Raw genomic sequence first — 26691 nt, forward strand, 5'->3', positions numbered from 1 at the left:
AGCACTCTTATTCTGAGAGCCTCTTTGATGTCCTGAATGGAATCCTGAGAGACTGGAATACACCTCTGAACTTCTGTGAAGCGAAACAGTACAACAGTGGATTCAGACAGCTGTTCAACAGTTCACTCCAGATCCAGGTGACATAGTAAGTGGTCTCCATCAGTGGGAAGATCTCCTCCTGTCCTAGGTGGTACTTTTTCAGCACCACAGCCACTGTCCTGACCACATTACACGGCAGAAAGCTCAGACAAAATATCACTAAGCAGACGCCTATCATCTTCTGAGATTTCACCTTGACCGCCAGGCCCTTGGCCGTGTCAATGTTAAGGCGAGCCACTGTGCTCGCCAGACGGCAATAGAAGACGGCAGACACAGTGAAAGGTAGCAGGAAAAAGATCCACAAGAAGATGTTAATGACAACATACGTATCAATCAGATTGTCCTGGTGGATGCTGATACAATACTCATGTCTCCCCTCCTTACTGGACGGGAGAACGGAAGCGCAGACCACGGACAGGACCAAAACCAGAGCCCACACCGAGGCACACAGTTTAGTGACGAATCCCTTTTGTTTCATGCGAGAGCCCTCGTTGAAGCGCGCCACGGCCACATACCGATGGATGCTGATGAGCGTGAGGAACATGATGCTGCCGTATATGTGCGACGCGAACAGCGCGACCTGGACGTGGCACAGGATCCGGTTACTGCCGACGGAGAAGTACACGGCCACCATGGGCGAGATGGGCAGGGCTATGGCGCTGCTGAGGGCCAGGTGGAACTGCAGCACGGTGCCAGAGCTCCAGCGCGGCATGCGGCAGCAGAACACCCAGAGGCTGAAGCTGTTGAGGAAGAAGCCCAGGATGAAGACCAGGCAAAGGAGGACGGTGAGACATGTGTGTTGTTGCACCCGCGATGACGTGCTGGTGTATGATGTCGTGTTTAGAGGCAGGATGCTGGGAACCACTGTGGTGTTCATTTCTCACGACAAGATCTCTGAATGGGTCACGGAAGGAAGATTGCGGTTTCACACCTACATTTAAGAGAAAACAAAACAGCTCAATGTTACTCTTGTTCATTTATAATTTAGGCATTTAGCAGATGCTCTTATCCAGACAGAACAACTTTAAATGAGTAAATACCACGAACTCTAAACAAACGACTCTAAAGCCTCAGTTATACATGCTTGCGTGCCGGTGTCGTGCTCGGTAAATAGCAGATCTACAATCTCACAACACGAACGTGACTCGCTGTGAACTTGCATATCTGCTATTTACAGCACGCAACACTAGCGCGCAACCAAGTATAAAGCGGGCTTTAGCGGGCACACAAGGTAAAGAACCACTGTTCTTCACATGTAAAGCTTCAAAACAGACATGGTAATCCTATATCACTCTATCTCAAAAGCAACAGGCGTGATTTGTGGACGCCCAACAGTTTAGGACGTTTTCAAAGTAAGACCATCAACTCTGTAACAAACATTATAAGCCCATATAGGTAGTCATAATGATCCTTCAGACAGGACAAGACGTGGGCACACACTCCAAAATGTGTATACAAATAATAATAATAAAAAAAACTGTTTACATACAATGCATACATTTTTTTAAAACAGAGTACATATATATCGTTTTACTACATTCCAATGTGTTCAATTCAATGGCACATTAAGCACAGCACTCTTACCAGACTGAACTTGACGTATCCTGTAGTAGGTGGTCTGTGGCATGAGAGCGGCTGCTTCTTTAGATTATAACACCTCTGGTTACAGGAAGGGGTGGAGATACAGATACTGAAGGCAAGATGCCTTTACTTTCTGTCAGGTTCAGCCTTCAAGTTAAAGGGGAATACCACTTATTTTCAACATTGAGTCGGGCAGGAAATGTACATTATAGTAGTTCAGTTGGTGATCATATGACCCTAACTGATAATCAACCTCGGGCCACGCAGAATTCCTACATTTTCAAGATGGCTACCAGTTGCAGCCATTATAAAACTGTAAAATGTTGGTTGGTTGATTATCAATTAGGGACGGGTGGTATAATAAAGGTGATCTGTGTGCCAAATGTCAATCTTGTATCACCAACTGTGGATTAACCATGAGCAGATTTACATTTATCGGCAGACATATAGCTCTTGAACATAATATTCTCTTATATCAAAATGAGGGGGACTTTTTATTATTTCCACACAACAACTCTAAGTTATATTAATGACATAGTTCAATGTTGAAAATGAGTGGAATCCCCTTTTAAGCCCAAACCGCACCAATGATTCGCCATGCAACTCCTTGTCCCCAACAGCAGTTGCAAGGAGTTGCATTGGTGTGGTTGACCTTAAAACTCTTTTTGTTGCAAGGAGTTGCATTGGTGTGGTTGACCTTAAAACTCTTTGTTGCAGGGAGTTGCATTGGTGTGGTTGACCTTAAAACTCTTTGTTGCAGGGAGTTGCATTGGTGTGGTTGACCTTAAAACTCTTTGTTGCAGGGAGTTGCATTGGTGTGGTTGACCTTAAAACTCTTTGTTGCAGGGAGTTGCATTGGTGTGGTTGACCTTAAAACTCTTTTTTGCAGGGAGTTGCATTGGTGTGGTTGACCTTAAAACTCTTTGTTGCAGGGAGTTGCATTGGTGTGGTTGACCTTAAAACTCTTTGTTGCAGGGAGTTGATTTGGTGTGGTTGACCTTAAAACTCTTTGTTGCAGGGAGTTGATTTGGTGTGGTTGACCTTAAAACTCTTTGTTGCAGGGAGTTGATTTGGTGTGGTTGACCTTAAAACTCTTTGTTGCAGGGAGTTGATTTGGTCTGGTTGACCTTAAAACTCTTTGTTGCAGGGAGTTGATTTGGTGTGGTTGACCTTAAAACTCTTTGTTGCAGGGAGTTGATTTGGTGTGGTTGACCTTAAAACTCTTTTTGTTGCAGGGAGTTGCATTGGTGTGGTTGACCTTAAAACTCTTTTTGATGCGACTACTTGGTGTAAGGAGTTGCAACTGTGTGACAGAAGCAGATATTGAATGAGGCGAGCTAAACAGAAACTTGGCTGGCATCTCCACATTTCATTTGTTGTTTTTTAACAAATTAATTGTATAGTTTGTGCCATACAAAAGTAGCAAAAATAGTATTGCGTTGTTAGCTTGGATATTTCTGCAGTTTTTGAAGGATTCAAAAGAAGAAAAAAAGATAGACCTACGACTTGCCCCCCAAAAAAGGATGCCCGGTTGAACCGTTTGACTAAATAACTACATTATGTGCATTGTACAAGGTCATACTTCGTGCCCCTCTATGAACTTCTAGGTCTATTTTAGAAACATCTTCTGTGGGTCCCTGGAACAAAAACAGTCTTGATAAAAAGAGGTTTTGCTATCTCTGTTGAGCACCTGGTTAGTTCCTCTTTTTCTTGAGTTGTCTCTTGACAATTGTATGCTTCTAATTCTCTGTCAAGAGTTTGTTTCCTGTTTGGTCATTCTGAACAACACCCAATTTATTTTTTTACTTTTATATAATTATTTATTTACAGGCTTCTTGCACTACACTTCCACTTAACACACAGTATCAGCCCAACTACATATGAAAATATATTTGGACAAACAATGCAAGCCAGCGTTTTTTTCCTTTTTTTATATGTAAAAGTAACATTTCCCCCATTGAGAGAAAAAAAAGGTTTGGTCACATGATTAGACCTTCATAGCTGGAAGACCCTTTCCATAACAAACAACAAAAAAGACTAACCCTTGACAAAAAAAAATCTTACAAGACATGTAGAATTTCCAGTCTTTTTTTTTTCTTTCTTCTGCCATAAGCCAATCTCATCTCATCTCGAGGCTATACAATCCGAGACATCTTCTATAAGATCAATTTTCTCTTCCGTCCATTGCCGCTGATGACAATGGAAGCACTCCGCTGTGCCTGTCTCACGAGCGGTTTCGGATGTTATCTCCGTATTTAATGTCCGTCTCATCAGCCGCTATCAACATTCAACACCATTCAATGGAGCCAGTTTAAGTATGGACATTTCCACATACTGACGTTGTCAGCCATTGTCCGACGTGGCGTTGGTCGCGTTGTCCGACTATTACTAACCGTAATGGCTAAATCTAACCCGGCTCTTAACCGGCCACGTAATTCCCATAACCTCATATCAGTCTTAACCGGCCATGATGCAAGTCAGTTTCACGATGTTTTCGCTTCGGCGGCAGTAATTTCACTTCCGTTACTCCATAACCGCCTACTCGTGGTAGGCAGTTTGTGGAAATGTCCATACTGGCTGCATTGAATGGTCTTCTTGATAAGAACATACTGGTGATTATCTATAGGCTGATAACCTTCGAAGCGGGTGGTCTCACAGAGGTGTCGGGGCAGCGGTGGAGGAGGAGGTGGTGCTGGGGGTGGAGGTGGTTGTGGGGACCGTGACGGGGTGGAGGCCCAGGTCCAGGGACGACGGAGCTTCGTCGGGCTGAGGAGGGCTCTTCTTCTGGGCCTCCAGCTTCTCCGTCAGCTGGCTGTACAGCTCCTTCAGCGGCTCGCTGCTCTGTGGTCGGAACCAAAGCATAGCGGAAGAAAGTCAGTACAGTTACAAGTAAGACGCGCGAACGCGGGAAGCGAACGCAGCTCGTAAATTGCAAAAACAACAATTAGAATAAATTACGTAAAGTTCTCTTTTTTTTGTGTTTTAAGATTTTTTTTAAGTTACGTTTTTTTTTAAGTTAAGTTTTGTGTGTGTGTGCGTTTTTCCTTTTAAAGTTTTTTTTTTTTTAAGTTAAGTTTTTTTTTTAAGTCAAGTTTTTTTAAGTTTTTCCTTTTTAAGATTTTTTTTAAGTTAAGTTTTTGTTAAGTTGTGTGTGCGTTTTTCCTTTTAAAGTTTTTTTTTTTTTAAGTTAAGTTTTGTGTGCGCGTGCGTGCGTGCGTGCGTGTGTGTGTGTACAGACAGACACACAGACATGATCTGCTGGGTCTCATAGTAAATGCTCACTGCGTTCGCAATCACTGCGTTCGCAATCACTGCGTTCGCAACTACAGTACAATGCATGCCAAATTTTATTTCACACTATGCAGCCGATCCGGGTCCCGTACAGTTAGTCACGGGTCTCGGGGCTCTGGCGGTGAAATGATGGGTCCAATAAAAATAAAATAAAAACCCGAGTGGACACGGATTGCAAAAGTGAAAGCACTGCAAAGTGCAAACAAAACTCTCGCCACAAGATGGCACTAAATGATTGGATCACTAGAGGTCGCGGTAGTTATATCAAAGATTGTCGTTTTTGGTTAACCCATTTAGACCTGGTGCTACCTATACGTTGTTTTGACCTTTAACCCATTGAAACCGGGAAAGCATCTGTGTCATATTATAGCTTTTGACCCATTTTGGGGCGGGAACCCCTTTTGGTGTTTTAACTAAGCATCATGTTATACTTTAGCTATTGAAAAATAGCAGATCTACAAGCTCATAGCGCGCCACCGAGTGGCGCGCTATGAACTTGTAGGTCTGCTATTTTTGAAAAATCGTAAAAATGCGGCAGAAATCTTTGAATATTATATTCTTTCAGAGCCAACGTTTTTTTTTTTTTTTTGACGTCAGGCCTGAATGGGTTAATGCCGGCTGCGCCCTTCTGTGTCACATACACCTCTGTGTCTCATATAGCAACATATTTTGTATTTTTCTTTTTGTAAGAATTTGAATGTTTTCAGAAAACCTTAGGTTAGGTTTTAGAATCGGCCCCAGGTCTAAATGGGTTAACACGAACAATATGGTCTGTGACTGGCAATGACCGGTGGAGAAGCGCGAGAAGAAGGATTACACATTATCTAAAGAAAAATGTGGAATTATTTTTATTTAATAACTGTCTGGCATCGGTTGGGCTCTAATTGAGGCAATTTGTGCCGACTGTTTCAAATGTCTTTGACTGTCAAGCAAGTGAAATAGTGAAATTATTGAATGAATCCAGTACTTTTAATTATTCCCCAACCCCAGCCTGTGAAGACATGACAGACATGACCAACCTGTTTGGGAGGCTCCAGGGTTTTCATCAAGCTCTCCACGGTTGATGGCAGCACTTTTTGGTGAAGATGCAGTAACATACGTAGAGTATGTCTGTGGACATTCTCTTTACTGTGGACAACAAAACAAAAACAGTGTCAAACAAATTTGATGCATGGACAAAATCAAATATGATACTTTTGAGGGGCGCTAGCCCCTCCTATATTCAGCTTTTAGTGTAGATTTCCGTCCTACACAAAAATTCCCATTGACAATGAATGGAGAATTATACGTCATAGTATCTGCGCAAATCAGCTTCATGTCTCTTTTGTTCTACACAAAAATTAAATTCCCATTGACAATGAATGGAGAATTTTACGAGCAAATAGGCATAGCTTTACGTCATGATGTACGATAAGAGCGCCCTCACTTCACACAGGTCAACTGACAGGTGTGATTTTTTAAATCAAATACCTCGCTATAGATATTGTGCTGTGACAGTATAATTATTGTCTTCTCAATTGGTAAATAAATGGCAAATGGTGCATTTATATAGCGCTTTACATAGATTGTGCATTACATTCACCCATTCACATACATATTCACACACCGATGGCGGAGGAAACCATGCACGGCACCAATCTGCACATCAGTAGCAATTAGGGGTTCATAATCTTGCTCAAGGACACTCAGGGGGAGCCCGGGATCGAACTGGGAACCTCACAGTTCCCATCCGGCCGTTCTACCAGCCACTCTACCCCTGAGCCACTGCCGTCTACTACTGTCAGTAACAACAGATCTACAAGCTTGTAGATCGGTTCTACATTGGCGATTACACTATCTAAAGCCCTAGATGATGTCTCACATATCATACTGTATATAAATATTATTTTGATATGTTGCCCAGCAGTAAATGCATGCAAAAAAAATAATAATAACATGTATGTTCTCATGACAAGCAGGAGAAAGGACCTGGAGAAAGAAGTGAGGAGGAAGCCGTCAAAGACGACGGAGCAGAACTCATCGGACCCAAAATCGTCAGCGAGCATGGTGAGGTGTCCCGTCAACAGATGCAGGAAAATGTCCCCAAAGGCCATGTCGTTATGAGTCTCCACTGTAGGACAACGACACACAAAACGGGGTCTCCTGTTGGTACTTGTACTGGGGATAATTGGTCGGAGGTGCTTTACATATTATATATACAAATACTACGTTCAAGCCGTTTACAGTAGGTTGGGGTTATGGTTGGCCAACCTTTCAATAACGGCGCTTCCCTAGTTTTGGATTAAAGAGGCATTGCTTTTTCAAATTCTGTGCTTATATTACATCTTAGCACAACGTAGCTCACCTAACGCAGGGAGCAACCTCTGCAAGGCGTTCTTGTTCCTCAGCTTGGCGATGTGGAGGATGTAGTAGAGGCCCATCTCACAGGCAACCCTGTTCTCCTGTAGAAACCTGCAGGGTTGGAGGAGGAACACGCATCCATCAAAGCTATTCCTAAAGCGCGGTACTTATCAAGTTGGAGATGAATGAAGAACATTATACAATTACTTTAGTTGATATTACTATTAAAACAACTGCAGGGGAATTACTTTAGAGGTAACTTAATATGTTCGAATCACCGTATGAAGTATAATACAGCATTAGTGCAGACATGTAATGTAGTATCATAAGAACTTGAGTATAGGCCTTTTCAGATGGGGAGCGACTAACGCAGGCGTCCTCGGCTGGATCAGCGACGGCTGAAAACAAAAAGCTACAATCCAAGTCTACAATCCTAGTATGCACGGCGTGTGCACGAAACGAGCACACGCCCGTGAAAATACGCTTGCATTATCGCCACTCAACTTCTCTGCGCGTCCAAAATAAACGCAAGCCTCTCATTGAAAATGAAATACTAGGCGTGTCACTTGCTCCTCGTCTGAAAACACCTCATCACTGCAGATTCCACAAAGCCATTCACTTCAGGGGCCCACAAATCTTGCTATTATCTGAGAATCTACGACGCTGTCCGTGGTTTTGATCAGAACGGCGATGTTCTCTCATCATTTCTGACTTCATCATGCATCTCGTTTGGAATATTAACGCTTCTAAAAGAGAGATCAGACATATTAGCGCGAGCTAGTAATAGAACATTTCACCTTCCGGTTTTGGGGGGAAATGGAAGTCTGGGCTTGCTTGGCAATCTGCTTGGCACTCTATCACCTATATTCTGAATAATTCCCACGCAAGACTAATTGTAACAGTACTTGGCAGATTACCTGGTGAAGGCATCGGGTAGAGAGGTAGGATAAGACAGTTACCTGGTGAAGGCATCGGGTAGAGAGGTAGGATAAGACAGTTACCTGGTGAAGGCATCGGGTAGAGAGGTAGGATAAGACAGTTACCTGGTGAAGGCATCGGGTAGAGAGGTAGGATAAGACAGTTACCTGGTGAAGGCATCGGGTAGAGAGGTAGGATAAGACAGTTACCTGGTGAAGGCATCGGGTAGAGAGGTAGGATAAGACAGTTACCTGGTGAAGGCATCGGGTAGAGAGGTAGGATAAGACAGTTACCTGGTGAAGGCATCGGGTAGAGAGGTAGGATAAGACAGTTACCTGGTGAAGGCATCGGGTAGAGAGGTAGGATAAGACAGTTACCTGGTGAAGGCATCGGGTAGAGAGGTAGGATAAGACAGTTACCTGGTGAAGGCATCGGGTAGAGAGGTAGGATAAGACAGTTACCTGGTGAAGGCATCGGGTAGAGAGGTAGGATAAGACAGTTACCTGGTGAAGGCATCGGGTAGAGAGGTAGGATAAGACAGTTACCTGGTGAAGGCATCGGGTAGAGAGGTAGGATAAGACAGTTACCTGGTGAAGGCATCGGGTAGAGAGGTAGGATAAGACAGTTACCTGGTGAAGGCATCGGGTAGAGAGGTAGGATAAGACAGTTACCTGGTGAAGGCATCGGGTAGAGAGGTAGGATAAGACAGTTACCTGGTGAAGGCATCGGGTAGAGAGGTAGGATAAGACAGTTACCTGGTGAAGGCATCGGGTAGAGAGGTAGGATAAGACAGTTACCTGGTGAAGGCATCGGGTAGAGAGGTAGGATAAGACAGTTACCTGGTGAAGGCATCGGGTAGAGAGGTAGGATAAGACAGTTACCTGGTGAAGGCATCGGGTAGAGAGGTAGGATAAGACAGTTACCTGGTGAAGGCATCGGGTAGAGAGGTAGGATAAGACAGTTACCTGGTGAAGGCATCGGGTAGAGAGGTAGGATAAGACAGTTACCTGGTGAAGGCATCGGGTAGAGAGGTAGGATAAGACAGTTACCTGGTGAAGGCATCGGGTAGAGAGGTAGGATAAGACAGTTACCTGGTGAAGGCATCGGGTAGAGAGGTAGGATAAGACAGTTACCTGGTGAAGGCATCGGGTAGAGAGGTAGGATAAGACAGTTACCTGGTGAAGGCATCGGGTAGAGAGGTAGGATAAGACAGTTACCTGGTGAAGGCATCGGGTAGAGAGGTAGGATAAGTCAGAGAGCTCTTCTCCTCACTGGGCAGCTTCTGCTCGAAGCCGAAGGTGTGGTCGTCCACGACCACAGACATCATCGCCGGCAGGAAACGGGTCACGACCTCTAAATCCTAGAAGTAAGAAAGAGACGAAGGAACCCAAATAATCCAATGTAATCCAATGCATTGATGAAAAGGACCTAATGATTCAGATTAAGTCGTACAACTGAATAATACTGAAGCAGAGCAGTACTGGCGATGTGCGCTCCGCAAATTGTCCTTTTTAACCCATTTTGACCCGAGATCAGATTCTAAAAATGTCTTCTACATCCTGACACTTTTCTGAAAAAGCTATGTTTCTATGTCAGTCGTTCAATTTTTCAAAAATAGCAGACCTACAAACTCATAGCGCACCACTTGGTGGCGCGCTATGAGCTTGTAGATCTGCTATTTTTCAATAGCTAAAGCATAACATAATGCTAACACCAAAAGGGGTTCCCGCCCAGAATGTGTTAAAAGCTCCCAGAAACAGAAACGAGAAATGCGTACCAAACGAGGCTCCCTGAAGACCTGACTGTCGATCATGTCCCAAGCGCCTTGACCCAGCGACAGCATTCTGAGGAGCAGCATCAGGTCTGGGCTGTCCTGTTCAGCATCAATACATACAAATTCATTGATTAAACCTCCAGCATTGTTTTTCCAGCTGTGTCATGTTCTGTGGCGCCAACCTGTCGCTCTACATTGATTCCAGGCAGGGGCACCACAAAATATAGATTTTCTTCTTTTCTCTCTCTCGCTGAATATTAGCCAAATTAGTGCATTGTTACCCTGGGCAGAGCTTCTTGACCGAGCAGCTCCTGTAAGTTCCTGACCGTACTCAGCACCAGCGTGTTACAAGCAAACGGGTCACACAGGATCATGGACAGGTCCCTGACAAAGCAAGACAGGAGATTACTTATATCAGTGTGTGGACTGGAGAATCATGAATTCCTAATGTACTGTGCATCTCCTCCCTTACCCGAGGACCTGCTCTTGTCCCTTTTTCACTCCATCCAGAAAGCCCTGCAGCTCTCTGGCTCGCTTGGCGTCCACAAACTTCTCACGAATGCAAGCGTCCAAGCACCAGGTGAACTGTCAACATACACGCGAAAGATACATTTTAACTTGTCATGTATGTCAATATGACATTCATGCCATGATCACTCCTTGTAGAGTTTAATTTACTTGACCAACGTGCTCTTGACTGTTTACTGTTCAGTGATCTGTTCACTGCCATTATTGTTATATTGTTATTATACAAAAGGTTAAAAAGGTAATTTCTTTTCATTAGTTACGTTCCAATATCTACTTTGGTTGACTCAACTAAAGTACTGAATCCCCTACACCTCAAGAGATAAAGAATAATAAACTGTGTTTTAGAAACAAACCCTGGAGCAGTGATGCTACTGAGCACAACTAGCAGAACTGTTCGTTGTCTCTCCGGTCAAACGCGGTGGTACCTTGTGGCAGGGATCCACGGTGCAGATCTCGCTGATGTCTAACTCGTGCAGGGACATGAGCAGCTCGGCTCGCAGCGTGCAGTAGTGGACGTTGCGCGTGCGCAGGAAGAGCGTCCGCAGGAACTGCAGCACCATGTCGTAGAGCTTCACGTTCTTCCCGATCATCTGGGTCAGCTTCAGGACCACCTACACGGGCAGCAGGAGCGGTTAACAGCAGCAGAGGAGGACACAGGGCTCCTACACAGTTCTTAAAAAGAGTCGTGGGTACATCACTCAGGATTCTTTTAACCCATTTTGGGGCGGGAACCCCTTTTGGTGTTTTAAACATTATGTTATAATTTAGCTATTGAAAAATAGCAGATCTACAAGCTCATAGCGCGCCACCGCTATGAACGCGCTATGAACTTGTAGGTCTGCTATTTTTGAAAAATCGTTAAAATGTGCCTCAAATCTTTCAGAAAATTGTCATGATTTAGAAAACTTTTTTTTTTAATTTCGACGTCAGGCCTGAATGGGTTAACGAGCAGGGGACGTTTTTTGTGGGTACAGAGACAGATGCCTAAACCATCACAGTACCCAGAAGGAACTGGGCCCTCAAGGTACTGTGATGGTTGTTTCAAAATAGTCACCCGGGCCCAAGATTCTTTTATAGGGATTTGGGTCACTGGTGCATATGAAGCTTACCAACTGCACTGGGGCAATACCCATTTTCAACCTATATTTCAACCTAGTATCTTCATATAATTGGTCCTCACTAATGCTCATTATAATAATACAATGGCACAGACAGTATCACCTCTCCTTGGCGCCTCGTTTTTGGAGAAGGGCTGAAGAAGTTGTGCAGAATGGAGACATCACTGCTGAACAATGCTGCTTCCTTCTCCACGATGTACTGCTTGAGTAGCGGCGAGACTTCGTCTCCAAACAGAGCCTGGTTGTCCTGCCAGATCTGACGTTTGACCTCCACCGCACAGACCTTGTACAGCTCTTTGTCGGCCATCACCATCTTTAGCTTCTTCTCTGGAACCTGTTAAACCAAGGGAAAAGCTTTTATCCAGCAGTAATTTGTGTCAATAACAAATAATTAGGGGTGTAACGATACATTTTAACAGCGATACGATATGCATCACAATACATGGTTGACGTTCATTATGGCGATACGATACGATTAAATGATTTAAAATCGATACAGTAATTATTTGGCAAATAAATTCAATCTGTGTGAAACATGTGGATAGTGCAGGTTTTTGGAAAATGTAAACACTGTGATTCTCTGGCAAATACATAGACATTATATTTGAACACAAACTCGTACCACAGAGAGAATACACACGTCCTAACATTGTTAAATACAAGGCACAAGTACTTATGTATTGATACAATTGATTTGCATTGCAAAACGATTCAATACAGATTATTTGCATTGCGAAACGATACAAAGTCAATGTTGCCGTTTACATTTCAATATTCTTCGATTCTTCTTGTAATTAAAATTGGTTCTATTTCGTCCCTGCTGACCGCCAGAGGCGGTGCTTAAGCACTGAATACGTCCCTTCGCGCATGCGCCGTCGAGTATTTTATACCAACAATGTCAATTTTGACCCCATGATGACCCGGAGTCGTCTATATCTTCCGGCAGTCTACAGGGGTTCAGTCCCTAATTTCTTCTCGCTCGCCTGTGAGAACCAAGTTTGCACCGAGCTGCGATGTGTTGCTATGCAATGCATTATGTAGCCTATGGTGTCTGCCGAGTCGCTGGTAGTTCCGTGACCGAATCGGTCGGAGTAGCGGCTGTTCGCCCTCCAGGAACTGCGACTATGGATTTTGTGTTTACTCCTCTATGAGTGGAGTTTATTTGGATTCGCGTGGACGGCAGCGTCCAATCTCTCTCGCCGGTAATGAAGGCGAACAAAACCTCCCTGGACAAAAGGTACGTTATCGTCTAAAGCGGTGCTATCCCCGCTAAACAGACGTTCAAATTATATGATATATTGCATCATGGCATAACCTCTTGTGAGTAAAGGCTGCGTTCGCGCCACCTCCCTGCTCCGCATACGAGGTTTGTTTGACGGTGAACGCTAACAGACGTTCAAATTATATGATGTATTGTATCATGGCATAACCTCTTGTGAGTAGAGTCTGCGTTCGCGCCACCTCCCTGCTCCGCATACGAGGTTTGCTCGACTGTGAACGCTAGCGCTTATTATAAGCGACTATAAGATTTGCCGAAGGATGGCCACTGTCATATTGCCTTCGTTTGATAAACACGCTACTTGCAAGCTTTGGTTAGCCCCTGCTGTTGATGGCAAGCGTTGGCGCTCCATTCTCTCAGCAGTCAGCATATAACTTATGATAAGTTAAGCTAGTTAAGGCTAAGTGTCATTTTCTGTTTGGCAAGCCTTGCTGGCCAAAGCCATAATGCCGATAATATTGGCAGCGTTCAAGCTTAACTGCTTCCGCGGATAGCTTGTCTTCTTGTTGTTGTTGTTGTTGTTAATAATAACAATAACAACTTGTTATTATTAGCCCGGTACAGGAGCAGCTACCTGCGTCCTCCCAGGGTATTGATGTGGCTACCAGTAGTTTGTAGCTCAGAGTATTAACAGCTATTGGTGTACATAGCTTGTCTGGTTATTAACCCAGCTGGCCCCCAGCAGTGGGCCTCGATACTGATGCTGCTACCAGTAGGTCTGGAGCTCAAAGCTCTATTAACAGTTTTTTGCGTATACAGTGGGTACACTTTGTTTTTTCCCCACAGGTGCCCCTGGGTACCTCTGGTGCCTATTAGCCCAGCTGGTCCCCAGCACAGGGCATCTGGCGCTGCTGCCAGCGTAGCTCACAGCTGCTACCAGTAGCTTAAAGCTAAAGGTGTTTATGAACAGCTATTCGTGTAGGCTATAGCTTGTCTTGTTGTTAGTAGCCCAGCTGGTCTCCAGCATTGGGTCTCTAACTGGCGCTGCTACCCGTAGTTGTAGCCCAAGCGCTTATTATACTATCTGTTATAACGGCGATCTGTGTATAGCTTGCCTTACTGTTTATTGGCCCAGCTGATACAGGGCAGGCAGCGTATGCGCTCCGCTCCTCCAGCATACGGCCTCTAGTTTGATGTTACTTGCTACTAATCGTTTGTTAGCTCAAGCATTTATTAACAGCTATTAGTGTATAGCTTGTTCTGTTTATTAGCTGCAGCTGATACAGGCAGCGTACACGCTCCCTTCCTTCAGCAGGCGGCCCCTATCGGTGGAGCTATTGGCTGTAGCCTTTTCTCCAAAACTTGTTTGTGTTGGTTTATTTAACCAAACTTTTGGCTGGTGTAGGCAGCGTTAGTGCTCCCTCCTCCCAGCGTGAATGCGTAGTAGTGCCTTGACTAGCGCATTGGAAGTGTCTTTTGTTTTGCTCTGGACTAGCAAACATAAATAATAATGCACTTGGAGTTTGGATAAACGTCATAGTGCTGTGATAAACGTTCGCATAGGAAACACTACAGCTGCTACATAGCAGCGTCCAAGCCTCGACTGAAGGCTACTTTATTATCATAATTTATAAGTAAGCCTCAGCTGGGGGTACAGGTAGCGTGCAAGCTCTCCTCCCCCACCGCGACCATGCAGGTCGCACAGTCTAGCTAACAGCAGCGTCTGTGCGCTGTTCCTATGACGCACTTTACATCTGGTTAAATCTCAAAGTGCTACAATGAGCATTTGCATAAAACGTAAATGCATATTCACATGCTGCGGCAGGTATAGCAGCATTCAGTTGTTTGATTAAGTAATTATATGCCGATCTAAGCTAAAGCCTCTGCTGGTACAGGCAGCGTACGCGCCTCCTCCCCCCAGCATATGGCCAACACCTAGCAACCAGTAGCGTCCGCGCCCTGGGCTAGTTGGGACTGGTGTGCACCGGCCGGTCCAGAGGAACCGGTGCCACCACAACGGAGAGCTCGCACTTTTGTACCTCGAAAGCCTCTGCTGGTACAGACGGCGTACGCACTCCCTCCAGCATATGGCCAACACCTAGCAACCAGTAGCGTCCGCGCCCTGGGCTAGTTGGGACTGGTGTGCACTATGCCGATCTAAATTAAAGCCTCTGCTGGTACAGGTAGTGTACACGCTCTCTTCCTTCAGCATATGGCCAACACCTAGCAACCAGTAGCGTTCGCGCCCTGGGCTAGTTGGGACTGGTGTGCACCGGTGTGCACTATGCCGATCTAGATTAAAGCCTCTGCTGGTACAGGCAGCGTACACGCTCCCTTCCTTCAGCATATGGCCAACACCTAGCAACCAGTAGCGTCCGCGCCCTGGGCTAGTTGGGACTGGTGTGCACCGGCCGGTCCAGAGGAACCGGTGCCACCACAACGGAGAGCTCCCACTTTTGTACCTCGAAAGCCTCTGCTGGTACAGACGGCGTACGCACTCCCTCCAGCATATGGCCAACACCTAGCAACCAGTAGCGTCCGCGCCCTGGGCTAGTTGGGACTGGTGTGCACTATGCCGATCTAAATTAAAGCCTCTGCTGGTACAGGTAGCGTACACGCTCTCTTCCTTCAGCATATGGCCAACACCTAGCAACCAGTAGCGTTCGCGCCCTGGGCTAGTTGGGACTGGTGTGCACCGGTGTGCACTATGCCGATCTAGATTAAAGCCTCTGCTGGTACAGGCAGCGTACACGCTCCCTTCCTTCAGCATATGGCCAACACCTAGCAACCAGTAGCGTCCGCGCCCTGGGCTAGCTGGTGTGACTGGTGTGCACTGGCCGGTGCCACCACAATGGAGAGCTCCCACTTTTGTACCTCGTGTGAAGCTCCCCTTCAGCCGTGAGCCGACCGTGGTCCTGCCCCGTGTGCCAGGAGGAAAAGGTCTGACCGCCGGCCACAGCAGATCCGAGAGGGCCAGCTATCTGCGGAGTTGGCCCACATGAGGTCCATGCTCACCTCGGATAACACCTAGGCACCTCGGAGGGTTCGAGTGCCTCCCCCTCCGATGCCACAGCTGACTCGAGGACGATGTGCTCTCCCCGACAGCTTAAGCTATGCACTTCCATGACTATGAGGAAGATGCATCAGAGCCAGCCTCCTACTTCTCAGCTCAGGACCCACTGGCCGAGATGGCTCCATGCGCACCTTCATGCGCATAGCCGTGGAACGCTAATTGTTAGTGCCACAGTAGGCAGTCGGATCCTCCAAGCGCCTTCTTCAGACGCGGGTCGGCCCTCACCGTCACTGGAGGCATTTGGTGTCATGTCCTCAGAGAGAGGACGGCTGATGTCCATCCTAGCTCTAGCCCATCGCCAAGTCAGGCTTTCACAGTCAAGCCTGACTGAGGAGCCTAGGCCAACTCTCTGTAGTCTCCCTGAGGAGCCAGGAGCACTAGGTGGTTCAGCTGTGCAAGAATCGCTGGAGCGAACCATCCAGGTGGGGAAGACCAGGCTGCATGCAGGCCTATGACACATCACGCCTCCCAACGAGCTCCAACAGAGATGAAATCGCTGTCCTCTGAGCTCGCGTATCACCGCCGGCCCACACTAGGCCAGTGTGTTCCTTGGCGTCCCACGCAGGGACCTGCCTGTGACTTTCCGGGCTGTGCAGTGCCTTCTGACGCCAACCCCCCATATCCGGGGGGGTCAAAATGGCCGTTATCAGCAACATGACGAGAGCCCTAGTATCAGACCAGGAGTGATGTGTCCTCCTGCCCAAGGGCGCAACAGAGGCCGTAGATCCTCAGTCACACCAAGGGAAGTCCGATCTACATACTTCCTCGTGACGCAAGACAGACTGTTGTCGACATGTCTTGAATTGATGGGACCCAACAGGAAAAGCTTCCATGAGGGGAGCGGTACCCCATCCAATGGTGGTGAACACTAATCAGAGGCTACCTCGGCAGAGCGGAGGTGGACCTCCTCACCCTAGAGTCGCTGACTCGCTAACCTCTCCGGTTCTCCCTAACGGAGACATCCAGCCCTCCGGGCCAGGACGCAATGGTCCGATGGTTTCATAGAACCTGAACGCCACAAATGGCTGTCAGCCCGCAGGCCTTCATGCCACATAGCCAGTATGAACAGAACGACCTGCATCGTTCCTGACACACATGGCCCTAACTAGGCCACCGCCCACAGGGCACTATCCTTTTAAATGCGCACTGGCCAGAGGCACTGCATATGCCTTGCCACTGCCTCTCTGATACGACCAGCGCTTCAGAGAGTTCTTTAGGAGGGTCACACCATTCTTCTGGTTGCCCCCCTCCAGCCAAGAAGTACTTGGTTTCCTCTGCTGAACAGACCCAGTCGGAGGACGCCATGGCGTCTCCCCGACAGAGGTCTCCTCAACTGGGAGGCGGTCGGATATGGCATTCAAATGCTCGACGCCCCCAACTGTGCGTTTGGCCGCTGGCAGCCCTGAACCGCTGCCGAGCAGCTGTGTGGAACCAGCCAGGCATGCCACCCTGAATTCAAGGGTGCCATGACATCCATCAGACTACGGTACGATAACCGATGGAATCTATTTCCAACTGACGTGAGGGTCAGAGCAAAGACCTAGTGCGCTGCTCTGCCTACCTTTCTGGCGTTCCGCAGTCCCTCCTAGACGAGGGCCGATCTCCTACTCTAAAAGCATAAGTAGGGGAAATATCATGTCGATATGCTAGAATCAATATCGCACAGCCACAGTGGGGAGCCACAGTCTGGTGTCCCTCTTCCTGATGGGGGCTCTGAGGTTGCATCCTCTACGAGCCCTGAGAACTCCGGCACAGGCTCTTCCCTAGTGCGGCATGGTCTATACAGGCCTCCCTTTGAGCCCTTGGCACGGGCGGAGTGTAGAGGGTCATGGAAGACTGAATTCTTCCTGGCCATTACCTCAACGTAGCGTGTCAGTGAGCGGCACGCCCTGTTTGTCAGTGACTTGCGTCTGAAGCAAAGCTCAGACGGCCTGAGTGTCTCTGTGGCCGAACACAGTGTTCCTCCTGAGGGTGCTGTCACATACACACCTCAACCAGCCTATACGGCTAGCACAGTCTTGCCCTCCACCAGGAGAGTGGATTGACAAGCGGGAACTATTGCGCCCAACGTGGGCCCTGAGAGCCGCTTGTTAGACCTGCCACATGCATTCGGCGGTCAGAATGGCTGGTCCGTTGTGACGATGGCCCTTTCAAAGGCGGTGCTCTCTCCAGACAGCGCCCGCCCCACACTATTGTGGATGCCATTAACCACGCGTATGGGGCGAGTAATCGTACCCTACCATTTGGCGTGAGGGGCCACTCTAACGGGAGCGTCCCCACATCATGGGCTGCCCCGAGGGAAGTACCCCTGGAATATATCTGCCGCTGCCTCATGGGCATCACAGCGAGTTTTCTATGTTCCACTGGGTGAGTGTTGCCACTCCCCACCCGCTGGACGTGGTCCTCTTACGAGAGTCCTCCGATTCTACTCCTTATGGCTTGGGATCAGGATTCCTCGTGACTTTGCTGGTATAAGTCATTCAGTGCTTAAGCACCGCCTCTGGCGGTCAGCAGGGACGAAATAGAACGTAAGTTACGTATGTAACTATGGTTCTATGAGTCCCGAATGACCGCCAGAGCACTCTTGTCACTCAGAATCCTCATGGTCTCGCGAGAAGATTCTGTAGGGACTGAACCCCTGTAGACTGCCGGAAGATATAGACGACTCCGGGTCATCATGGGGTCAAAATTGACATTGTTGGTATAAAATACTCGACGGCGCATGCGCGAAGGGACGTATTCAGTGCTTAAGCACCGCCTCTGGCGGTCATTCGGGACTCATAGAACCATAGTTACATACGTAACTTACGTTTTATTTATGCAGTTACTATATCGTTATAAATACAAAATTCACTCTTCAACCACGGAGCACTCCACATTGTACATATTGTGTTGGCAAGATCTCTAACGTTCATAATGTCAATGTGTATACCATTGAATAAGGGCAGATAATGAATCAACAGAATGCACATTTTCCAGAGCTTTCACATGCAATGTGATGGCATTATGTGGACACCCAGGAAATTAATGAAGCTACAGCAGCGGTGGGACACTTGCCTTGGGTAAATGCTTCAGCACCTGCATGACCACCGGCTGGATAGAAGGCATTTTGACCAATGGAAAGCTCTTCTCCAGAAGCTCCTCGAGCTTTCCATATCTGTTGACACAGAAAAGCCCAATGAACGTCATATTTATGTAACATTGTGAGACGACGGGTGTTCATTCATGTGTTTTTTGGAATATAAATGTATGGTGAAATTAAAAACTAGGGATGTGCCGATGGGACATTTTGGCCGATATCGATATCCGATATAATTAATTTCTGTTCTGGCCGATAACCAATATTACCGATCATTCTGTATTGAAAAATTATACTAATTTTGTCCATTCTGAAAAATACATGAGCAGGGTGTCTGCACTGCAGGCTTAGGCAAGTCAGATTTAACTTTAATACCTTTATATTTAATATTGTGAGCTTGTAGATCTGTTCAAGCAGTTACTTTGGGCTTGTTTACAGTATCTGTCAAAACAGACTGATTAATTAATCGGTCTGATTGATTAATCGAACAGATGCCGATTAATCTAAAAACAACTAAAATCACTATTAAAAATGTGTTTTTATTTCACAGAGCAATACAACATTAATAATGTAATAGCGATACCAGCAACACAGACTTCGTCGCTGTTGGGCAGAAACCTTGCGTCTACACATTTCTTTAACCCTTAGACAGATTACTACTGGAAAACACGTGGAGTTATGCATTAGTTCTGTCTGACTTGTACGTGATTTTCCGTAGTTCTCTTTTTTTATTAATACCAATTGATTAATTCGGTCCGCACCTCTGTATAGAGTATTGAGCATAAATATCAACTACATTTCCCAGAAAACCCGTGTCACGTGACACACGTGTACGCTTTGCCATTGGAAGCTGATCCCACACCCCAGTAAACAGTGGGGGCGGAGGGAGTTTTCATAGTTTTCAGTGTTCAGCCCGTTTGACGTCTCGCCCGAGCGATTTTCTATCAGAAAAAGTTGAAAGCAGTAATATTTATTTGAGCGAGTTTTGTGGTAGTAGTATTGATCCATACGCGTCCCAGTCGCCTTCTCCAGTCCCCACCAGCCCGGTCGCTGGGACCGGTGGCTGGGCTTAGAACCGGAGCGGGGACCGGCCACTACCACTCATTGTCTCCTCATCGTCGTCCGATGAGCTATACCGGGAAACCATTGAAAGAAGACGATCAACCCGGAATGTTTTGAGGTAATCTTATTGTAGAAAATGCCCTTCTATAGTGATCAGAAATCATGGACAAAAGAAATCTACAAGCTCACAACGCGTCGCACATAACCACGCGTTGCTTCAGTAAATGATGCATGTTTGTTCTCCGTGTTTGTAGACAGTAAATAAAAGGAGCGAACATTACTCTTCAGATCAGATCGCCTATATGGCACGCTACAATATAAAATAATTGTACTGCCATGCGTGCATGGCTGCATGCCTGCTACGATACATTTGTACTGCACCGACCGACACTAACCCCCCCTCCAGCCATTAGCCAGCACCTTTTACTGTCTACAAAGACGGAGAACAAACATGATGATGTAGCTCAAACAGGTCACATGCGCGACGCGTTGTGAGCTTGTAGATTTCTTTTGTCCATGAGTTATATGAGCTTGCATGATAATCGCAACAGCCAGTGGAATGTGGCGACGCGATGGTGCTGGATATTATACCCGCGAGCACTCATTGGTATCATTCTAACGTCGCCTATTATTTTATCGTGATACTAGCAGCCAGCTCTACAAGCTCAAACAGGTCACATGCGCGACGCGTTGTGAGCTTGTAGATTTCTTTTGTCCATGAGTTATATGAGCTTGCATGATAATCGCATTCATTGTATTGTATACAATCACACCCGTGTGAACTGAGTGGTGTAAGGTCTGTATGACGTAATGAAATCATGTCTGACGTAATGAAATCACACCCGGGTGAACAGGGTGAACATAGCAACCATGCTCATTTTTTCTGCACAAACAAAGCCAGTTGTAGGAATCACACCCGGGTGAACAGGGTGAACATAGCAACCATGCTCATTTTTTCTGCACAAAAAAGCCAGTTGTAGGAGTGGTTTACACCACTCAACAATCATGATTTTACATTGTTTAGTGTGTCACCGTGTGATGATGATGATGATGACGATGTCAGATAGCCTACGTCCCCCCCCGGCCAATAGCCAGTACCATTTCTGCAGTGTTTGCTAGCAACTAGCCAACAGCCAGTGGAATGTGGCGACGCGATGGTGCTGGATATTATACCTGCGAGCACTCATTGGTGTCATTCTAACGTCGCCTATTATTTTATCGTGATACTAGCAGCCAGCTACAAACACCATGTAATAGTAGCGTGCACTGACAACAGCTAAATGTTTATTTTTTATATATTTAGAACTGACATCAGATGAGGAGGAGGATGATGATGATGATGAAGACGAAGAGTCAAGACTGCGATGGAGTTCTCCGACACTGAACCGGATTCATTCATTTCAGGGGGGCAGTTTTTTTTCTTTTATTATTATTATTTAGCCTGGAATGCAGTGGTTTGGGGACACTGGGGAGTTTGGAGACAACTGTTTTGTATGTAGGCCTATTTATTTTCTGTAATATTTATTATAATTTTATTATGTTAGTAGTCATAAAAAATAAAAGACGCTTTTACAATGAGTTAGACCTGTCATGGCTATTTTGTTCACTATTGTGAGGTTTATTGTATATGACTAAGCGAGTTTCAACTGTGATTTACTCTGTAACGGTAGATGGTAATAACTCAATTTCTTTTTTATAATACAGTATACATTCAAGTCTATATTTTGATACATTTCATGGGCACCAAGTCATATCAAAACAATGTCCTTGGATGTGTTTTTTATCAAAACTGTGTTTCTTCATAATAGGTTTTTGAGATACATGCATGAATAGACAAGGTACTGGTAAGACTATGTAAACATGGTATATATCAAAATGTGCGTTAGAATGTCTAATTTTACCCCAAAAAAGAATTGAGTTTATATGATGTTCCAATTCAGAGATATGGGGACTTTTAGCTGGATAGGTCAGATTGATCATGACTGACCATGCTATTTATAGATGGCAAAATATCTACAGTGGTACATGTGAGAAACTTTTTATTTTATTTTAATTGAACTAGACAACTCACCCTTTAAAATGAGACATTGCATGGCTATGTACGCCCAGCAGAAAAAAAGTTATTTAGAAAATAAAACTTCAACCGGGCATAACTTTTTTTGTTGTCCTAGAAACACTACCCAGTGTAAATGCAGGCTCTTTTAAATGGCTTCCAACACAAAAACTAAACATTTTATCAACTCAGTTCATTTTTTTCCTGGAAGCAGACAAGTCAAGCTTTCTCTGAAGGTCTTTCGTTGTCACACATTCACAACAGAGAATTTTCAATAAATCATTCAAAAACGGGATTATGCCATAGAGAAGTCTACCTACTATATAGAAATCCTTGAAACGCTCAAAGAGTTAAGTCAATTAATGCCCTACTCCGTCGTTCAAGGGTTTCAAGCAAAAGTAGTGAAAATAGCCCCTCTACAAGCCGATCTCACACCAAGCATGGTATTGTAGATCAGCTATTTTCACCCCATTCAACTGTTATCACCCGATAATCAAGAAAATGTTCGTAATCAGCACCTTAGAAATACCCCCAGTATGTGATAATCAACATACTGGGAAATCCGGAAGAGAAACTATGGGAGCGTTTGCTTTTTGTGTCACTGATGTCAATGACGGAGGCGCGCCGTGTCTGGTGGCCTTGAGCGAAGGCCACCAGACCCGACTCAGTGCCGTCCGAGTCACGTCCCGATAGGCAGAGAATAGTATATATTAGTAGCCCCTAGTTTCCATGCGCCGACAATAGAGTTGTAAATGACACGTTCAGCAGGGGGTGTCCTTGACCAGGCTATGTCTGCACCACCCTGCATGCATGCAGTCCGGGGGAATACAGCCAAACACCACAATGTCTAGTATGCCAGTATGGCCATATTGGCCGTATTCCAACGTCCTGATAACGGTTGATTTCGTATATTTAATGCAGTGATAACGGGTATTTCTGAACATTTAAATTCTGTTTCCTGAAAAGCAACCCTTTGGTTTCTACCTGACAGCATTGTGGGGCTGCTGTGGCTTAGGAGTAGAGTGGCCGGTAGAGCATGGAAACCGTGAGGTTCCTAGTTCGATGCTGGGCTCCCCCAAGAGTTAGTGTCAAAGTGTCCTTGAGCAAGACTCTGAACACCTAATTGACTCGTCTCGATATGCAGTTTGGTGCCTTGCATGGTTTCTGCTGCCATCGGTGTATGAATGGCGGGTGTGAATGGGTGAATGTAATGCACAATCTATGTAAAGCGCTTTGGATGAAAGCGCTATATAAACGCACAACTTACAGCGATGATTTCTTAAGAGAAACACAAGACTATTTGAATGTACATGTGACATACATACCTGTCCTCATCTTTGCCGTCTGCGATGGTGGCAACTCTCTCCATCAGCTTGTCTCGTAGCTCATCAAAGACAGACTGATGGAACTCCAGGCGAGGAGTGCCATGCAGGTCCAGGAAGGGCAGGGCAGACTGGAGAGTCGGCAACAGGATGCCATTTTCAGTCTGCAGACAGACAGACAGAGGGAGGAGGATTAGTGGATGGTCCCTGCACACAGGATGCCATTTTCAGTCTGCAGACAGACAGACAGAGGGAGGAGGATTAGTGGACGGTCCCTGCACACTGGATTTTTAGCAACATTTATCTGACGGTTTTCCGAAAAACGTGTCCAGTGTGCAACCACCTTTATTCAATATTGCTATTCATCAATATTGTAGGCAGTAGTGGTCTGTAGAGAGAGAGAAGAGAAGAGAAGAGAGAGAGGCCCCTCTCTCTTTAATATTTACTATTACCCACACGTCTACCTCGTTGTAAACACTGTTTCATTGCAGACTAATTATGTTAGATTAGGCGCATAATCGTTGTTTTGTCATGTCATGATGCATATTGCATAATGTCCTGTTAGCCACAGCTTGCAACGCTAGATTGTTTAAAATGGGTTGAATAGAGCCATTGAGAGCCCATTCATCCAAAGTTCCAAACAAAAAGGTCTGATCTGATTGTATTAAACGTCATTAAACTAACTCAGCAACATTGCAGCTGTAAGGAAAGCTTGAATTATCCTCTTTCAATCTGTAAAAATCCACAGTAGAGCGTAGACATAATGTTATGACTGCTACTTATTGTTACTTTCTGTCAAGTGTTGGAGTTTGGAAGCACTCATTTTCATTAACGCAACCTGCAGCTGCATTTACGTGCATTCTGCATTGTGCAAATTCGAGGTGGTACGCAGGGACGTTTATAGTGACTACCGAGTCCAAAATTACACGGAATTTCTTAGCAGAAAGTAGCTCATAGTCATCATAACTAAGTTCATAACATGTCTACGATGGATTTTTTATGAAACAAACACTTTGCAGATTGACAGAGGTTAATTCAAGCTTGCCCTACAGCTGCAATGCAATGTTGGTGAGTTTAACATCGTTTGGTTTAATACAAGCTGATCGGATTTGATCAATGGAGGGTACTGCAAGATCGATCTAGATTCATGCCATTATTTAAATTTTAAAAAAAAATCTAGTGTTGCAAATTGCGGCTACATCTATGATAGTCTTGATCCAAGGCTATCTTCTGGTAAATCTTCAGATTTAGCCCAACATTTAGACTCTCGTAGTTTTTTTCGATTCTGACGATATCGCTCTCGTCAGAATCGAAAAAAACTACGCTACTTCAGATTGCTGGCTTTATTTTTTCACATTTCGATGTTGGGACGTTTACACCGTCGCTACGTCTAACATTTGTTACCAATAAATAAGTCACCATGCAGGGAACATAACTAGCCCCATATGTGCCCTCTCCCTACGCTCATTCTGTAGCTCCAGAATGAGCGTAGGGAGAGGGCACATATGGGGCTAGGAACATAACCTACCTGGAACTGATCAATGGCTTTCAGAGGCTCTGTGCAGTTGGTGAGAGTTTCTTTGAGGTCCTCGCCATTGGATATTCCCAGTTCAGGCAGTCCAGCAAACATGTTTTCGCTTCAATAATAATAATAATATCATCAATGTGTCCAAGGTTTATTTATGACAACAGAAGAACATACAACTACAAAAACGAACACAACAATCACGCTCGTTTATTTATTTATTTTCGCTGTCAATGAATGCACACTTCCGGTGTGGGCAGGGAGTGTGTAGTTCGCAAAAACAGAGGCTGAACAAACAAAGGTTCCGCACACTCGACTGGACTGGAGGAGCCAAGGCTTGCATGTAAATAACCCCCCCCCCCCCCCCCCTCTGTTTACTGTACACATTTTCTATTTTTTTTTTTACATTATTACTACAAGTATATGATGTTTAGTCTTGTGTATCCAATTCATATTCAATTAATATGGAAAACAATTCATTGTATTACCATTTGTATAATCGTACCACTGTACAGTTTTGCAAACTTAATAAAGTATTCAATCAATCAATCAATCAATGATACTAGTTGAATTGTAACATTAGTTTATATTAGATCAGTTATCAAATTGTTCCAGTTACAGTACCCATATTGTTTGTTTTCTATTTTTGTTATCTACGTGTTTAAATTAATTTAAATTAAAGCAAATGTTTATTGGTCTGTGTCTGTGTGCAAAAAGAGAGAAATTACAGAAGCGGTCACTTTTATCATCAACTTCATGTTGAAATCGTATCACATAGACAGAAACGTGCCAAAATACTAGCCCCTTTCGGGACCCTCCGTAAAGATTTTCTGAAGTTTGGACTTCGCTTTACGTAGGGTCCCTGTGCATTTATTCCACGCTCTATGGTAGGCAGATGTACATACCCTCCGTTCAGGCCGTGCTGCGGCCTGGTGGTGGTGAGATGTTTCAAAAGATGCATAAAGGCTATAAAGCGGCTATAAGAGACAACGGAAAACGTTGACCGTTTTGGCTTCTCGCTTCCTTTACTTTACTTTTACTTTATTTGTTTATTTGGACAGGACAATTCATATTAATGGACGTCACATGGACGTAAATACACCGGATATAGCACAGTTGCTAATTTTCATCCGCAGTCCACTCCTCACAAGAAACACAAAACGGAAAACAGACAGGCAAACAGTGGAATACATTTACATAACATTACATAGGGAACACAGCATCAAAAAATAATGTATGGTTGCAGCTTTGGGACAAGGTAAAGTTCCTCTCCACCCAGAAACACATTTGAGGACTCCAACACAACTGGTCTTTTTGGCATTCAAGAGCAGACATGAATCTATAAGCCTCACTTCCTTGACTTCCTTATTGACTTCCCATTGTACCGCCTCCCGCACCGAGAGTGGCTAGCTGCGCGTCCCTACGTTCCTGCCTCTGATCTGCGCTGTCTCAGCTAGCCACTCTCGGTGCGCGAGGCAGTACAATGGGAAGTCAATAAGGAAGTGAGGAAGAGAGAAGCCAAAACGGTCAAACAAAGATTAAAAATACTGCATCTGCGCCAAATGCACGGCCTGAACGGAGGGTATGTACATCTGCCTACCATAGAGCGTGGAATAAATGCACAGGGACCCTACGTAAAGCGAGGTCCAAACTTCAGAAAAGCTTTACGAAGGGTCCCGAAAGGGGCTACCAAAATACATACGCTAGTG

The 26691-nt window shown here is 45.4% G+C and overlaps 2 protein-coding genes across 2 annotated transcripts; both read right to left on the reverse strand.

The window, feature by feature from the left end:
* Positions 1–7: 7 nt before the first annotated feature.
* On the reverse strand, positions 8–976 carry LOC306934466 (P2Y purinoceptor 2-like; the record flags this gene model as incomplete). The annotated part of the gene is made up of 1 exon (XM_079517032.1): positions 8–976. The coding sequence occupies one exon, from the start codon at positions 974–976 to the stop codon at positions 8–10; it is 969 nt and encodes a 322-aa protein (XP_079373158.1).
* Positions 977–3591: 2615 nt separating this feature from the next.
* Positions 3592–25270, reverse strand: nelfb (negative elongation factor complex member B). Its single transcript, XM_079517098.1, has 13 exons — positions 24986–25270; positions 23461–23621; positions 18999–19098; positions 11753–11983; positions 10957–11142; positions 10476–10588; positions 10285–10387; positions 10007–10102; positions 9447–9589; positions 7316–7422; positions 6940–7081; positions 5991–6099; positions 3592–4521 (listed from the first exon to the last, which is right to left on the reverse strand). The coding sequence occupies exons 1-13, from the start codon at positions 25085–25087 to the stop codon at positions 4333–4335; spliced, it is 1782 nt and encodes a 593-aa protein (XP_079373224.1). The 5' UTR covers positions 25088–25270; the 3' UTR covers positions 3592–4332.
* Positions 25271–26691: the final 1421 nt, after the last annotated feature.

This window comes from Electrona antarctica, assembly GCF_951216825.1.
Source record: "Electrona antarctica genome assembly, chromosome: 12".
NCBI classification, from domain to species: Eukaryota; Metazoa; Chordata; class Actinopteri; order Myctophiformes; family Myctophidae; genus Electrona; species Electrona antarctica.

What these genes read in the sequence shown, in the direction of transcription:
- nelfb (XM_079517098.1), bottom strand. Translation starts at nt 25,087, where the DNA reads ATGTTTGCTGGACTGCCTGAACTGGGAATATCCAATGGCGAGGACCTC. An exon ending in GACGGCAAAGATGAGGACAG is followed by an intron (nt 19,099 to 23,460) that starts GTATGTATGTCA and finishes CTGTGTCAACAG; the next exon opens with ATATGGAAAGCTCGAGGAGC. An exon ending in CCCTGGAGCCTCCCAAACAG is followed by an intron (nt 4,522 to 5,990) that starts GTTGGTCATGTC and finishes TTCCGACCACAG; the next exon opens with AGCAGCGAGCCGCTGAAGGA.